This window comes from Sus scrofa, chromosome 2 (assembly GCF_000003025.6).
Source record: "Sus scrofa isolate TJ Tabasco breed Duroc chromosome 2, Sscrofa11.1, whole genome shotgun sequence".
In the NCBI taxonomy this organism is placed as follows: Eukaryota; Metazoa; Chordata; class Mammalia; order Artiodactyla; family Suidae; genus Sus; species Sus scrofa.
This window is the reverse complement of record NC_010444.4, coordinates 17,172,013-17,185,681: the sequence shown is the minus strand read 5'-3', so window position 1 is coordinate 17,185,681 and position 13,669 is coordinate 17,172,013. Positions and strand designations below refer to the sequence as shown.

Genomic DNA, 13,669 nt, shown 5'->3' with positions numbered 1-13,669 from the left:
AACCCTACCGTATCATGTTCCTGACCAACCTAATTGCTGGAGATAAAGCTTCCGTTGGAATATGAGGGGGAAAGATGAAAAGAGGGATGAGAATGACCCATTGAAATTAAGCTATCTTTGAAACCCAAATGGAACAAAGCAAACTGTGGACTTTGAGTGCACAGATGCTGCCTGACTTGGTAAAAGGTATCTGGTGATTGGATGGGCAATGAGAGGAGACCCAATAGATACATTCATCTCTTTGTCTTCTTTGGAGCTGGGAGCTGGGCACACACATGCCGATTACACTCAGGAAGGCATGTTTACCCGACGTGATTGCAATGGTTGACATTTGACCTCTGGAAATGCCTTGTAGAAAAGTGCCTGATACATAGTAGGTGCTCAGTAAATCTCTGTTGAATGGATAAAAGAAGAAATGAATGAAGACCACCAGGAGGTCTCAAAAAAGAAATCATATCACGAGAAGAAGAGACAACCACACGTCATATCTGAAGACATGCTTTCCATCCCCTGGCCATGATCTTCTTGAATTCTTCTGGACCTCTAATGTCGTTTTTCCCCCTTGTCTTCGCCAAAGCACCTCAAGCTGCGTCATCCTCAGAGAGCCCCAAGACCCAAGGGGAATGCTCAGAGAAGGGCATGAGCTTTCAGGAGTGGTTCAAAGGATCGTGGCAGACAGACGTGACCTGAGATAAACCAAGACAGCTGAAGACACAGGAGGAAGGAGTGTCTGTTCCTGGCCAGGCTGAGAAGTAGGAAACAGAAGGGAAACCGAAAGCCACCATGGGGCAGGGCCAGAGGAGAAGGTGGGCTTGGCCCTAAAGCCCTTGGGAGCAGCCATGGAGCTCACCGGCCTTTAGACGTGTAGCTTTGGCAGACTCTGGATGTGCTTAGTGATGTCTTAGATTTGCGTGCCAGTCCTGCTGTGGAGGAGGGACCCCGCCCTCCACATGCTCAATCACATAAGGTCTTACCTGGAAGGAGGCTTCTTTGTAACTGGAGGCTGGAGCCCGGATAAAGGCCAGAGCAAGATCGACTAGTCCTCATTAAGTAGGGACATTAGTTAGAGCCCCAAACGGCTTCCTGAAGAGTATAAATGATTCCTTTGTGGTTTTCTGTTGAGAATAGGCTGTATCTAATGCATATATTCAAATAATTTATGTTCTTTATCTACTTTCAGTTATTGATTTACTTTGTGGGGTTTCCCTCATGTTTTATGGAGGCTTTAGAATCAAGTCTGTAATGCTTAAAGGTCTTTTTTTTTGAGCCATGGATTTTTCTGGGAACCTTGAGCCCAAAGAGTTCTCCTGCTCATCCTAGAAAATTTGAATAACATTGTCCTGGAGGATGACGAATCCCCAGGGATGGGTAGCCTTGACCTCCCAACAGCCTCAGCTGTTTGCTGCCTGATGGGTCCATGAGAAAGTGAAAGAGTGACCCTTGACTTTCCCAGATTCTGATGGGCAAGTGTCTACTCCGTAACACGAATGTTGCATTCATAGTGTTGACTATTTTAACAATTCTCTTCATCTCCACCCTTGCCGCCCCTCAGCTGTTATAGAAATTAGGCTGCAGGGAGCCACCTGAGTTTCAAGAGCAGTGGAGATAAGGTGGTTCCTTAAGCGTTCCTGGGAGGACAGAAAGGGGCCTCCTGAATAGGTTGCTCCCTTCTGTGCTGTTACGTGTGGGAAACCTGGAGTCACACAAAGGCTGGGGCACAGCACCCCATGGCGGCCATGGGATGCCAAGGCTTGGTCACAGCCTGGAACATCTGGATTGCACATGGAGAGCCCTTGGTCTTCACTCAGAGGCCTTTAGCAAATGCCGCTCTTGGAAGCAGAAATACAACGTACATTCAGGTCAGGTCGTTGGTCAGAGTCACATCTCCCAGAGCCCCGTCCCAGATCCCAGGAAGCCTCTGAAGCTTCCCAGCTCCAGAGGCAGCTGCCAGAATCTTCTGAGGGCCCCTCTTAACATCCGTCCCTCCAGGCAGCATTGGCATATCTGTAGTAATTTTTGAAACTCTCTTGGCCATTTTGAAGAATCAGGCTAACATAATTTACTGCTGGGGAGCTCACCAAGTCTTTGACGTCATTTACATGATAGAAAAAAACTAGAAAAGGAAGCGTCCTTAGAATTGTCAGATAAGGACACACAGCTACTGCATTTTGAGAATGCGTTGGGTCAGTGTGGGCGCGCTGTGTTTTATCTTGTTGGAGGCTGCCAGCTTGGAGCCCACGGCAGCTGTCAGTGTCCCCACGTTCCCTTTTCTTCCTGCCTCGGGCCTCCGTGAGAACCACAGAGGTTCAGGCCGTGCTTCCTCACATTGCTCCCAGGCTTCTGATTACTGGGAGAATCAGAAAGGACCGTTGCTCTAGGGCAGACTTTGCCCGCAGCAGCCGTCTCCCAAGAGTCAGGGAGGAGGAAGGAATGGGACTCCGTGTTTCATGTGTACCTTTTACCAAGTCGAAGCAGCCAATCTTTCTTCCAATTGCTGGGACCGGAGGAGAAGCCTAGACCGATGGGGAAGCCATCGCACTTAGCTGAGATTGCTACCACCCACCCTGCCCAATCAGGTGGGAGGGCATCTTCTAGGATGATGGGATGGCAAGTTCCTTAACTTCCAGCTCCCCTCCTCCCTAGCATCTGCTCAATTTATAAACATAGAGCTTCTATACATAGGGCTCCATTGAAATGGTTTCTTTAAAAAGAGTTCTTCCCACTTTTTTCCGGGTCTTTGGACTCAAGACCCCGCGAGCCATGGAGTCACCTGCCTCCCTTTTGCCACACCTGCCGCACAAGGCCAGCCCCAGGGGGACGTGTCAATGGACTTCCTAACAGGAGCGCTTTGTTTTCTGTTGCTTTCTGCTCTTTGGGGCTTTTCCCCACTTCCTCACACCCTGGTTTTCCTTCCTAGGAGAGAAGAGGTTGCAGAGGGAGAAGTCTGAGCAGGCTCTGGATAACCCAGAAGACCTGAGGGGCCCCCTTCCGCTCCCTGTGTTGAGACAGGGCAAAAGTCCCTACAAGCGTGGCTTTGATGAGGGGGACGTGCACCCTCAGGCCAAGAAGAAGAAAATTGACCTCATTTTCAAGGACGTGTTGGAGGCCTCCCTGGAATCTGCAAAGGTAGAAGCCCACCAGCTGGCTCTGAGCACCTCGCTGGTCATCAGGAAGGTCCCCAAGTACCAGGACGACGGCTACAGTCAGTGTGCAATGACCGTGTCGCATGGCGTGCAGAATGTCAGCCGGACCCAGGGGGAGGGGGACTGGAAGATCCCCCAGGGGGCTCCCAAGGAGGCAGGCCCCTTGGAGGATGAAGAAGAGGAGCCGTCGTCGTTCAAGGCCGACAGTCCCGCCGAGGCCTCCCTTGCCTCCGACCCTCACGAGCTTCCCACCACCTCTTTTTGTCCTAACTGTATTCGCCTAAAGAAGAAGGTCCGGGAACTGCAGGCCGAACTAGACATGCTTAAGTCTGGCACACTTCCTGAGCCCCCCACCTTGCCCGCACAGGTACTGGAGCTCCCAGAGTTCTCAGACCCCGCAGGTAAGTTGGTGTGGATGAGACGGTTGTCGGAGGGAAGAGCTCGCGGTGGGCAGTGCAGAGGGGGGGCCTGGTGCTCCCGGTGGGGCCACCTCTGGGGACACCTGGGACCTGTACCTGGGAGGCGGGCACCGGCCACGGCCTCGGGGGGCCTCCGATGGTCCGCCTTACAGCGCCGGTGGGGGCTCTGCGACTCGCTCTTGTATCCTCCTCCTCAATAAAGGAACTTCCGCTGCAGGAGGGGTGTGTGCTGTGTTCTTGACCCCTTACCTTTCTCTGTGTCTTTCCCCAAAGCCCAGCTTCTAAACCCCATCTCTCTCTCTCTCTCTCCCCAGTCCCAAGAGGCTGTCCCGTGGGGGAGAGCCTCGGCCTTCCCGATGGGGATACAGGGCATTCAGCTGCCTTCCCTGTGGGCTGCCTGGACCTTTTGGAGTGGGTCATCCTTGAGGAAGCCTGTTCAGTCCACATCTGCAGCTGAGCTCGAGATGTACACAGCACTTCCTATCTTAACCGCATCCCTTAGCTCAGAATGAGCTCTTTCGGATATTCCAAGCACATCTCTTAGCTAAAGTGCATTCTGATCCTGAAATCCCTGGGGCCCAAGCTGCCTTCGCAGGAGGGGCAGCTAGCTTCCACTGACCACGTCCGTGGTGGGGTGGACGAGACCCTCGTTCCTCCATCAGCTCTGCTCTCCTGCCTGCGCGGCTCAGTTGACACAGAACTTTAAGTCTCTTGAGCGCCTCCGTGTGGAGGGTGAGGGCAGGCAGCCTGGTGCACGGGGGCCACCGTGGCGCGTCCACGAAGAGGGTGAGACACGCGTGGATAACACGAGGGCTTATTGAGGAATTCCAGGCTGGGATTCAGTTTGTGGTAGGAATCGGCATCTGTTTCACGGAATGTGACCCCTCCCTTTGGGACAGTCTTGCTTTCAGTTTGGGAACCTCTGTGCTTCCCCACCCCCGCCCTGCCCCCCGGGTGGGTGTAACTGTTTCTTTCCCGTTTGTCTTCCAGCCTCCGAGAGCCTGGTCTCCGGCCCCGCCATCATGGAGGACGATGACCAGGAAGTCGATTCGGCAGACGAATCCGTCTCCAACGACATGATGACGGCCACCGACGAGCCTTCCAAGATGTCGTCGGCCACCGGGCGCCGAATCCGGCGCTTCAAGCAGGAGTGGCTGAAGAAGTTCTGGTTCCTGCGGTACTCCCCGACCCTCAATGAGATGTGGTGCCACGTCTGCCGCCAGTACACGGTGCAGTCCTCCCGGACCTCGGCCTTCATCATCGGCTCCAAGCAGTTCAAGATCCACACCATCAAACTGCACAGCCAGAGCAACCTGCACAAGAAGTGCCTGCAGCTCTACAAGCTCCGCATGCACCCCGAGAAGACGGAGGAGATGTGTCGCAACATGACGCTGCTCTTCAACACCGCCTACCACCTGGCCCTGGAGGGCAGGCCCTACCTGGACTTCCGGCCCCTGGCCGAGCTGCTGCGGAAGTGTGAGCTCAAGGTGGTGGACCAGTACATGAACGAGGGAGACTGCCAGATCCTCATCCATCACATCGCCCGGGCGCTGCGCGAGGACCTGGTGGAGCGCATCCGCCAGTCGCCGTGCCTCAGCATCATCCTGGACGGGCAGAGCGACGACCTGCTGGCCGACACGGTGGCCGTCTACGTCCAATACACCAGCAGCGACGGGCCCCCGGCCACGGAGTTCCTGTCCCTGCAGGAACTGGGGTTCTCCAGCACAGAGAGCTATCTCCAGGCGCTTGACCGGGCCTTTTCGGGCCTGGGCATCCGGCTGCAGGATGAGAAGCCCACCGTCGGCTTGGGCATCGACGGGGCCAACGTCACGGCCAGCCTGCGGGCCAGCATGTTCATGACCATCCGCAAGACGCTGCCCTGGCTGCTGTGCCTGCCCTTCATGGTGCACCGGCCCCACCTGGAGATCCTGGATGCCATCAGTGGGAAGGAGCTGCCCTGCCTGGAGGAGCTGGAGAACAACCTGAAGCAGCTGCTGAGTTTCTACCGTTACTCGCCACGCCTCATGTGCGAGTTGCGGTCCACGGCCTCCACCCTCTGCGAGGAGACGGAGTTCCTGGGGGACATCCGGGCCGTGAGGTGGATCATCGGGGAGCAGAACGTCCTCAATGCGCTCATCAAGGACTACCTGGAGGTGGTGGCCCACCTCAAGGACGTCAGCAGCCAGACCCAGCGGGCGGACGCCTCGGCCATCGCGCTGGCCCTGCTGCAGTTCCTCATGGACTACCAGTCCATCAAGCTCATCTACTTCCTCCTGGACGTGATCGCCGTGCTCTCACGCCTGGCCTATGTCTTCCAGGGCGAGTACCTCCTGGTGTCCCAGGTGGATGACAAGATCGAGGAGGCCATCCAGGAGATCAGCCGGCTGGCCGACTCCCCGGGGGAGTACCTGCAGGAGTTCGAAGAGAACTTCCGGGAGAGCTTCAACGGGATCGCCATGAAGAACCTCAGGGTGGCCGAGGCCAAGTTCCAGTCCATCCGGGAGAAGATCTGCCAGAAGACCCAAGTGATCCTCGCTCAGAGGTTCGATTCCCGCAGCCGGATCTTCGTGAAGGCCTGCCAGGTGTTCGACCTGACCGCCTGGCCCCGGAACAGCGAGGAGCTCATGAGCTATGGCAAGGAGGACATGGTTCAGATCTTTGATCACCTGGAAGCCATCCCCACCTTCTCCCGCGATGTCTGTCGGGAGGGGCTGGACCCCCGGGGGAGCCTGCTGATGGAGTGGCGGGAACTCAAGGCCGATTACTATACCAAAAATGGCTTCAAAGACCTGATCGGCCACATTTGCAAGTACAAGCAGAGGTTTCCGCTCTTGAACAAGATCATCCAGGTCCTCAAAGTCCTCCCCACGTCCACCGCTTGCTGCGAGAAAGGCCGCAACGCCCTGCAGCGAGTCCGCAAAAACCACCGCTCCCGGCTGACTCTGGAGCAGCTCAGCGACCTGTTGACCATCGCTGTCAACGGCCCTCCCATTGCCAACTTTGATGCCAAGCGAGCCCTGGACAGCTGGTTCGAGGAGAAGTCTGGCAACAGTTACACACTGTCGGCCGAGGTCCTCAGCAGGATGTCTGCGCTGGAGCAGAAGCCGGTGCTGCAGACCGTGGACCACGGGTCAGAGTTTTATCCGGATATTTAGGGAGCTGGCGTCACAGAGTTCACTAAGCTGTTGAATATTTTTTTAATCTATACTCATAAGCTTTGATATATTATATAAATATATATTATATTATATTATATATATATATATATAAACCCACACTGAAAAATTTTAAAAACTAAGGTGACACGTCCACCAGAAGCTACTGGGAGCTTTCAGAAAGGAATAACGTCGGAAACTGACTCTCGTCTACAAAACTTGGCAGCTGCAACACACGTGGAAACTCCTTTTCACTCACAGAAGCATGTGCTGGGGCCACGCGTGTTCCCACCTAACAGTCAACCAACCGCATAAGCTATGATGACAGGTCTGTCACCACCTTTGGGTAGCTTGTCCCGTTGACGTTCTCGTTCGGGGGTGGAGGGGTTTGGGTTTGGGTGTGTGTTCTCGCCTTTTCTTTTCTCGTTCGGTCTCACGAGGGGAGTCGCTTGGCCTCTTCATTGCCACGCTGGTCCCGCCGAATCAAGAGCTCTGATTTTGGGATACGGTGCGCTGTGGATCGGGGTCGGGAAGTTTGACTTTTTCCCCCCTCCCACCCGACTTCAGCTGGAGAGATTTTTCTTCATTTCCTGACAAGTGTTCCTTCCACGGTCTGAGAAACAAACGGGTCGGTCAGACGGTGATACCAGCCCGCTCCCCACCTCTGTCGCCCCTCCTGTCCCTGGGCGGTTGACCCCCTCCTTCCAGCCCCTGGGATCCTGAACATGTTACCTGTTATACTGAAGGCAAAAGCGCCTTCTCACTGCGCTTGAAATCTAGGGGAAGAGCGGGGCGTGAGCACTTGCCATTCCTGTTTTTACCTGGTGTGGGATAACATGATCTAATTCCGTTCCGATCCAGGGCTGTGGAGAAATGAAGAGCCAAGAAGTCCAGACCCCAGTAGGGCAGCGATTTTTGGCTAAAAACAGGTCAAATGAAAAGTATGTATTCCATTTACATGAATTATTTATATTCTGTCTTTATAATCATATAATGTATTGGGGGCTATTTTTTTCCCTTTAATAATCAGAAAATTCCTGCTAGAGTCCAGTGGCAGGAGATGTCAATGCAAGTTGTGCCCTGGGTTATGCATAACTCCGATGAGAGTCGCTAGAGATGGGGTCCGTCTTTTGCAATAAGGCTGATGACAAGGCCTGCCGCCTGGCGGGAAGGTCGTGGGAAAGTGGATAATGCATCTATGTCTGCAGACGCTTCCTTTTGTTGAACAGGGTAGAGACGTCCTAAAAGAAAGGAATAAACAGGAGCTAAGACAGGACTCTCAAGGCATCAGCCTACACACAGACACACACACAGACACTCAGACACACACACATACACACACAACCGCGATATAAGCTTTAGAAATAGCCACTTGCCTGCTCCCTGAGGCAAATAGTGGTCTAAGCTAGAGGAGTCTTGATCAATGCTCTTTTGTTCATTTAATTACCAGTATACCTCGCAAGGGAGTTTTTTTTTTTTTTTTTTTTTTTTAGATGTGCGTGAGCTGTTAAAATCTTCTGTTTGTGTTTTCACATGTGATGGATGCATATTTGATATGCAGAGATCCTGCATCCTGGATGCAGGTTTATCTGGGGGGAGGGAGGAAGATCTGCATTTCCTGTGGTCCGTCGGGTACCACCCCTCTCAGTGGGCGAAGGATGGTGTGATCTGGCCACAGGCATGGCCCCAGTGTCCCCAACCTGCTCGGCTCAGACATTAGAAAACTGTGGTGGCTTCCTTCCTTCTTGGTGTATCTTGTCCCCGAGGCCTCATGCCACCGTTGAGAACCGTAGTGGAACTGTCATCAACACTGAACATGTCACCTCCCCCTTCCTTGTCCTGCCAGACCTTCACCCCCCACCCCCACAGGTCCCTTCCCCCTACCCCCATGGTCTTGGTGCTAAGATAACTTTAGAATCATTGCTGCTAGTCAATAGCTTTTCATTATATAAATATATTATATATATTATATATTATTTTTGAAACTTTTCTGTTTGTTTTCGACAGTGATGTAGCATGTTAAAAACAACAACAACAACATAAAACCAACTGGTTTTCTCCGACTGTCCCACTGCCAGGCCTCATATGCTGCCTTTTTCAACAAATCAATGCACCCCTTGCCTGGTGACCTTCACTCCACCCCCCCCCCCCAGTTGCACATATTTTCCCCACCATCCTCTGAACAAGGAGTTAGCAAGAAGTAGCAAGGAAAGACCCCAAACCCTTTCTTATGCTAGGAAATGCCCAGCCTCGTCCATCTTTCCACTTGAAGCCTCTGTCTTCTCCTCCCGCTCCTCCTCCCATCAGGGTCAGTGACTGGTCAAGTGCAAAGCACAAGGGCCCACTTTTCCCTCCTTGACTTCCTGTCCATCGCACACCCAAACCACCACGTCTGCAGGACCTTTCCTTGACCATTGCACAGACTAAGATGGGTTGAAGGCAGAGACGGCTGGCAAGGTGGGCCAGAAACAGTAGGTGAGCTTGGGATCTTTTCTTCTAGCCAACAATTGCCTTACGCCTTCTCCAGCCCCACCCCCCCCCAGCACCTCCCCACCCAGCCCGCCAGGAGATAGGCAGTCATCCCCTAGACCACTCATTTGAAAACCAGCAGGAGAGGGTCACTGATGGCTGGCTGAGCACTGTATCAGGGCAGCAACTGTTGCCTCTCAGTTGGCCATGGCCAAAATTAGCTCAAATTTTTATCCAGAGCCGGGGGGGCGGGGGGTGGGGAATCCTTTGGGCTGGTGCCAGCATCTACTCTGTCATTCTGGAAAAAGCTGGGAGCTAGCCACCTGCCTCTGAACCAGAAGCATGAGTGGCGGCTAGCAGCACGGGGCTGCAGGCCATCGCCTGCCAGCCAGGCTCCAGACCTCGGAGAGGGTGAGCTCTCTGGTAGGTCCTGAAGTTTGAGAAGGCACCTCTAAAACTCCAGGCGCTCATGACACTCTGAAGGCCACTTGGCCTTGACAGGGAGCAATTGGGGTGACACACCACTGCAATTTACACAGAGTCTTTACGGAGGCTCCAGTGCGTCTATCCTGTGAATGCTGCCTGCCATTACCCATGATTTCCAGCCCAGGCGCCTCTCCTCTCCTGCCTCCTTGAAAAGGATTCTTGGGTTGAGGGGATCCTCAGGATCTGGCCCAGGAAACCACACGCCTGGGTAGTCCCCTCCCCCCTTTGCCAGGTATAAAAAGCTGTGGCCAGGCAGTCCTTGCATCGCGAATATGGTTCCTTCGGACAAGACAGAGCTTTTAAACTCAGCCCCTGGCTTAGAAGGGACATCCAACTGGCTTCGAATGAAAGGATTATGTCTCTGGCGTCGAGACTTGTTATCACTGGGTTGGCTGATGAGTGACTTTCTTTGGTTCACGGAAGGGGTGGGAAGTGATATCGGGCTTGTGGTCCATGGTGCTAAGCAAAGATAAGGCAGAGCTAGGGCGCCGTAAGGCCTTATGATTAAAATGGTCTGCTTTTCTTCAATGGAAGGGAAAAAAAGACCCACTGCCATCTCGTATCCATTTGCGAAGCCTGAGGACAGCTTAGCCGTGTCTGCAACTCTTGCCATATCAAACATGAGCGTCTGGGCATTTACGACACCAGATTTTTTTTTTTTTTTTTTGGATGGCTGGGGGTGACATCCTCTAGTTCCAGGCAGACCCTCATTTCCTCACCCTCCTTTGAGGAGGAGACCAGGCTTCAACTCCTGGATCTCTGGATGGCAGCATTTGGCGCTGGGCCACGAATCTAGGGCAGTAGGGGGTCTCCACCCCTGTCCAAGTGACGTGTTTCTATGTCGAATGGTCTAGCTGAGCCCCTCTCTCCTTGACTTGCTTGGGTTGACCCTTCAATTCAGAGGAAGGACTTTGTCATGATGTAAGGTGGTGTTTAAGTATTTGCCATTTGTTTGGAAGTGATACCAAGAAGGAGAAAACCAGTGCAAGCATGTAGAATGCTGAAAAGGACCGCGGAGACACTGAAATGGACTAGATGTGGCCCAGCCTGGGCTGTGGGCTGGGCCTCTTTTTAGCTGTTCACCTGGAGCCTCGTGGGGTCCAGAAGTGGCTTGGGGGTGGAAATAGAACTTGTAGCTCCCACCCCCTTTGTTTTTTCCCCCACCCCCCTGTAGGAAGAGGAATTCTGTATCTAGATCTGGTTTTGGCTTCCGGTCTAGGTGGATTTCCAAGTAGAATTCGTGTTCTTTCTTGGTCCCTACACCAAGCATGGCCAGAAGGCTCCGGACCTCGTACCCCCTCGCCTCTGCAAGCAGCAGGCCCAGCCAGGCCAGCCTGGCACAGCCAAAGCGGGGAGGCCAGGCCTCCTTAGGCAAGAAAGGCATGTTTGGAGGGCAGGTGATCCGGAGACAGTCCCATTCCGGATGCTGGCCTCCTGGGGAGGTGGTGCTGGGTCCTGGGTCTTAGGCTAGCTTTCTGCTCCAATCTCCAGGAGGAAAGGATATGTCCAGAGACACACAGGGCTCTTCTCCTGCTCGGAGGAAGGTGTCTCTCTGCTCTCCGTTGACAAGGTGCTTTAGCTGAGTGGATGGAGCTGTGATATTTTAAGAAGCCTTTGAGGTGATCTTCTGTGTTAGCCAGAGGGAGAAAAAGTGCCCTTTGGGGAGGAAAATGGTACGTCCCTCCTCTTCCATCTGGCTCCCCCCCATCCCTTCAAGTGGTATCGCCCTGGAAATACCTATGCAATCCAGTCTCCCCAGGAGAGTGCATGGAAGCAGGGGTATGTGCAGTATATAAAACAGATGCTACAGCATATATATTGTATATATGGACATATGCAGTACGTATACACACAGAGTAAGAGATTAAATCACGTCTATATATCTATAAATAATATCCTATATATTTATACATTTCTATGTTTTAAATAGATATAAAAATAGAGTCTATAGAGAGCTGGGAGAGCAGCGGGAAAGCCTGTCGCTGTGTTGTGAGAAGAGGGAGGAGGCAGAGCCTTTGTGGAGGAGCCGGGGAGCTGAGCAGGCAGGGTTTGCTGGGAACGGGGCCTCCTACCCAGAGGGTTGGAGAGGAGAGCAGCCAGTCCCGGCCCTCTCCGTGCACTTTCTCTCCTTCCCCACAGGCTTGGTCTGAGGTCCGGAGGAGATGCTCACCCTTTGAGCTCCCCCTCAAGTGCCCCTCTCGTCCCCGCCCCCAGCCTATACGCTTGGGTGGTCACTGCTTGGCAGTGGGATGTGGTCTCTGACCCATGGTGAAGGGACCACCGCACAATTTCCCCCCAATAACCTCCCCTCCACAGGAATGAGCAGCGTTGGTGGCAATAGGAAAGATGCAGATGGGACCCAGCGAGGTCTAGGAAAGATGCCACCCCCTCCCCTTTAGATACTTTCTGCTGCCCCCTAGAGGCCAAACCTTTGCGGTACCGCCGTCCTGGCCTCCCTCGCCGACTCCATCACTGTCTACCAGGACAGCATGGCCAGCCAGGGCTGCCCACCATCCAGAGGCTTTCTGGCCAGGGCAGGGGGCATCAGCTAATGGGGAGGGGTGAGAGAGACATATCCGCACACTCATACATTCAGTAGCAACTCCAGTTCAGAAGCAGGGCTTTGGCCCAGCCCACTTTGCACAGCTGCTGCTGCTGGCTGAACTCAGGATAACGTTCTTCCCTCTCCTGCACGGAGGCCCAGTGACCCCGTCACCCCACCGGCACCATAGCAGGCAAGTTTAGTTCACGTACACTGTTCTGATTCTGTGACTCGAGGCAGAGGCTGAGCCGCATGCCCCAAGCTCATCCACTTCCGCTGGGGAGGGCACCTTCCTCCGCTTGTCCCTGCTCCCACCCCCAGATGGTGGGAATGTCTGGGGGCCAGGGGGGCACCAGTGCCACTGGCAGCATGACGAAGGGCTCGTGCAGCCCTGACAGAATCAGAAATCCGTTTCACTTCCAGGTTTCTCTCGATTGTTTCTTTCCCCGGAAGTTAGGGGAGGAGGGGCCGATGGGGCCACAGCGGAAGGGAGGGAGAGAGAGGGCAGCTGCCTCTCCTGCTCTCTAGACCCGCCTCTGCCTCGTGGCTCTCCAGAGGCGCCCATCGCCCATCTCCGAGCCTCCTCTGACCTCTGTCGTACTCTCTCCTACCATTTTACCAACGTACCTCAGTCTCCAGCAGACCCCCCCATACCTACAGTCCGGGGCGGGTCTGTTCTGCCAATGCCCACCTCCTACCCCGTCCACGTCCACCTGGGTCTCCTTGAGCCACAGCTAGCTGCCAACCGGGTCTCCAAACACCCTCCAGTGCCTGGCTCAAGAGAGACCAGGCCCGGTCCGAGCTTCCTCTTGCCGCGGTGGACCAGACCCGTGGCCAGAGGCTGGGCACCCCCGGGTAGCAATCCCACAATGCACTGTACCTCAGAGAGAGCGCTTCCCACGGGGCAGCACGGGCGCCGCCCTCCGTGCCAGGAGGCCGGCCGCTCACCACACTGCTCGCAAAAGACAAGGGCCAGGCTGCCCTCGGGGCACCCTCAGTCTTCACTTTTGTCTCTCCGGAAGAGCCAGCAGTCTGATTCCGTCTTTTTCAGCCCCGTCTCTCTCCTTCTCTCCACCCCCACGCTGCTGAACCGTTTCATTTCGATCACAAAGGAAAAATAAAGTGGGGGTGGGGGAAATACCTAGGAGTCTATTATCACATACATATTAATATGTTAATACTTTCTTTCTTAAAAAAAAAACTCTTGATGTTATTATTTTGCAGACTACGCTTTATAGTACCTGTGTGATGGGACCTAGAACACTGGATACAAATAGAGCTATGTTGGTTTATCATAATATGTACGCAGAAACTTTCCTTTTGTCATATTATCCTTGTAATGTAAGGAGATTGTTAATAAAAGCATTTAAATTTCCTCACCGAGGTGGAGTCTCTGCCTTCTTCTCTGCCCTCTAGCCCAGCCTGTGCTCAGGGTTGATTCAGAATGAGGCCCAT

At 53.8% G+C, this 13,669-nt stretch overlaps 1 protein-coding gene across 7 annotated transcripts in view; it reads left to right on the top strand.

The window, feature by feature from the left end:
* PRDM11 (PR/SET domain 11) overlaps nt 1-13,593 on the top strand; it is a 92,001-nt gene extending 78,408 nt beyond the window's left edge. For 4 of the 7 annotated variants that reach the window (XM_021083147.1, XM_021083148.1, XM_021083150.1 and 1 more), the window contains exons 7-8: nt 2,918-3,544; nt 4,553-13,593. In XM_021083147.1, the coding sequence (XP_020938806.1) occupies nt 2,918-3,544; nt 4,553-6,717 (2,792 nt within the window). In that variant the 3' untranslated portion in view covers nt 6,718-13,593. The other 3 variants (XR_002341489.1, XM_021083151.1, XM_021083153.1) reach the window with 3 other exon arrangements.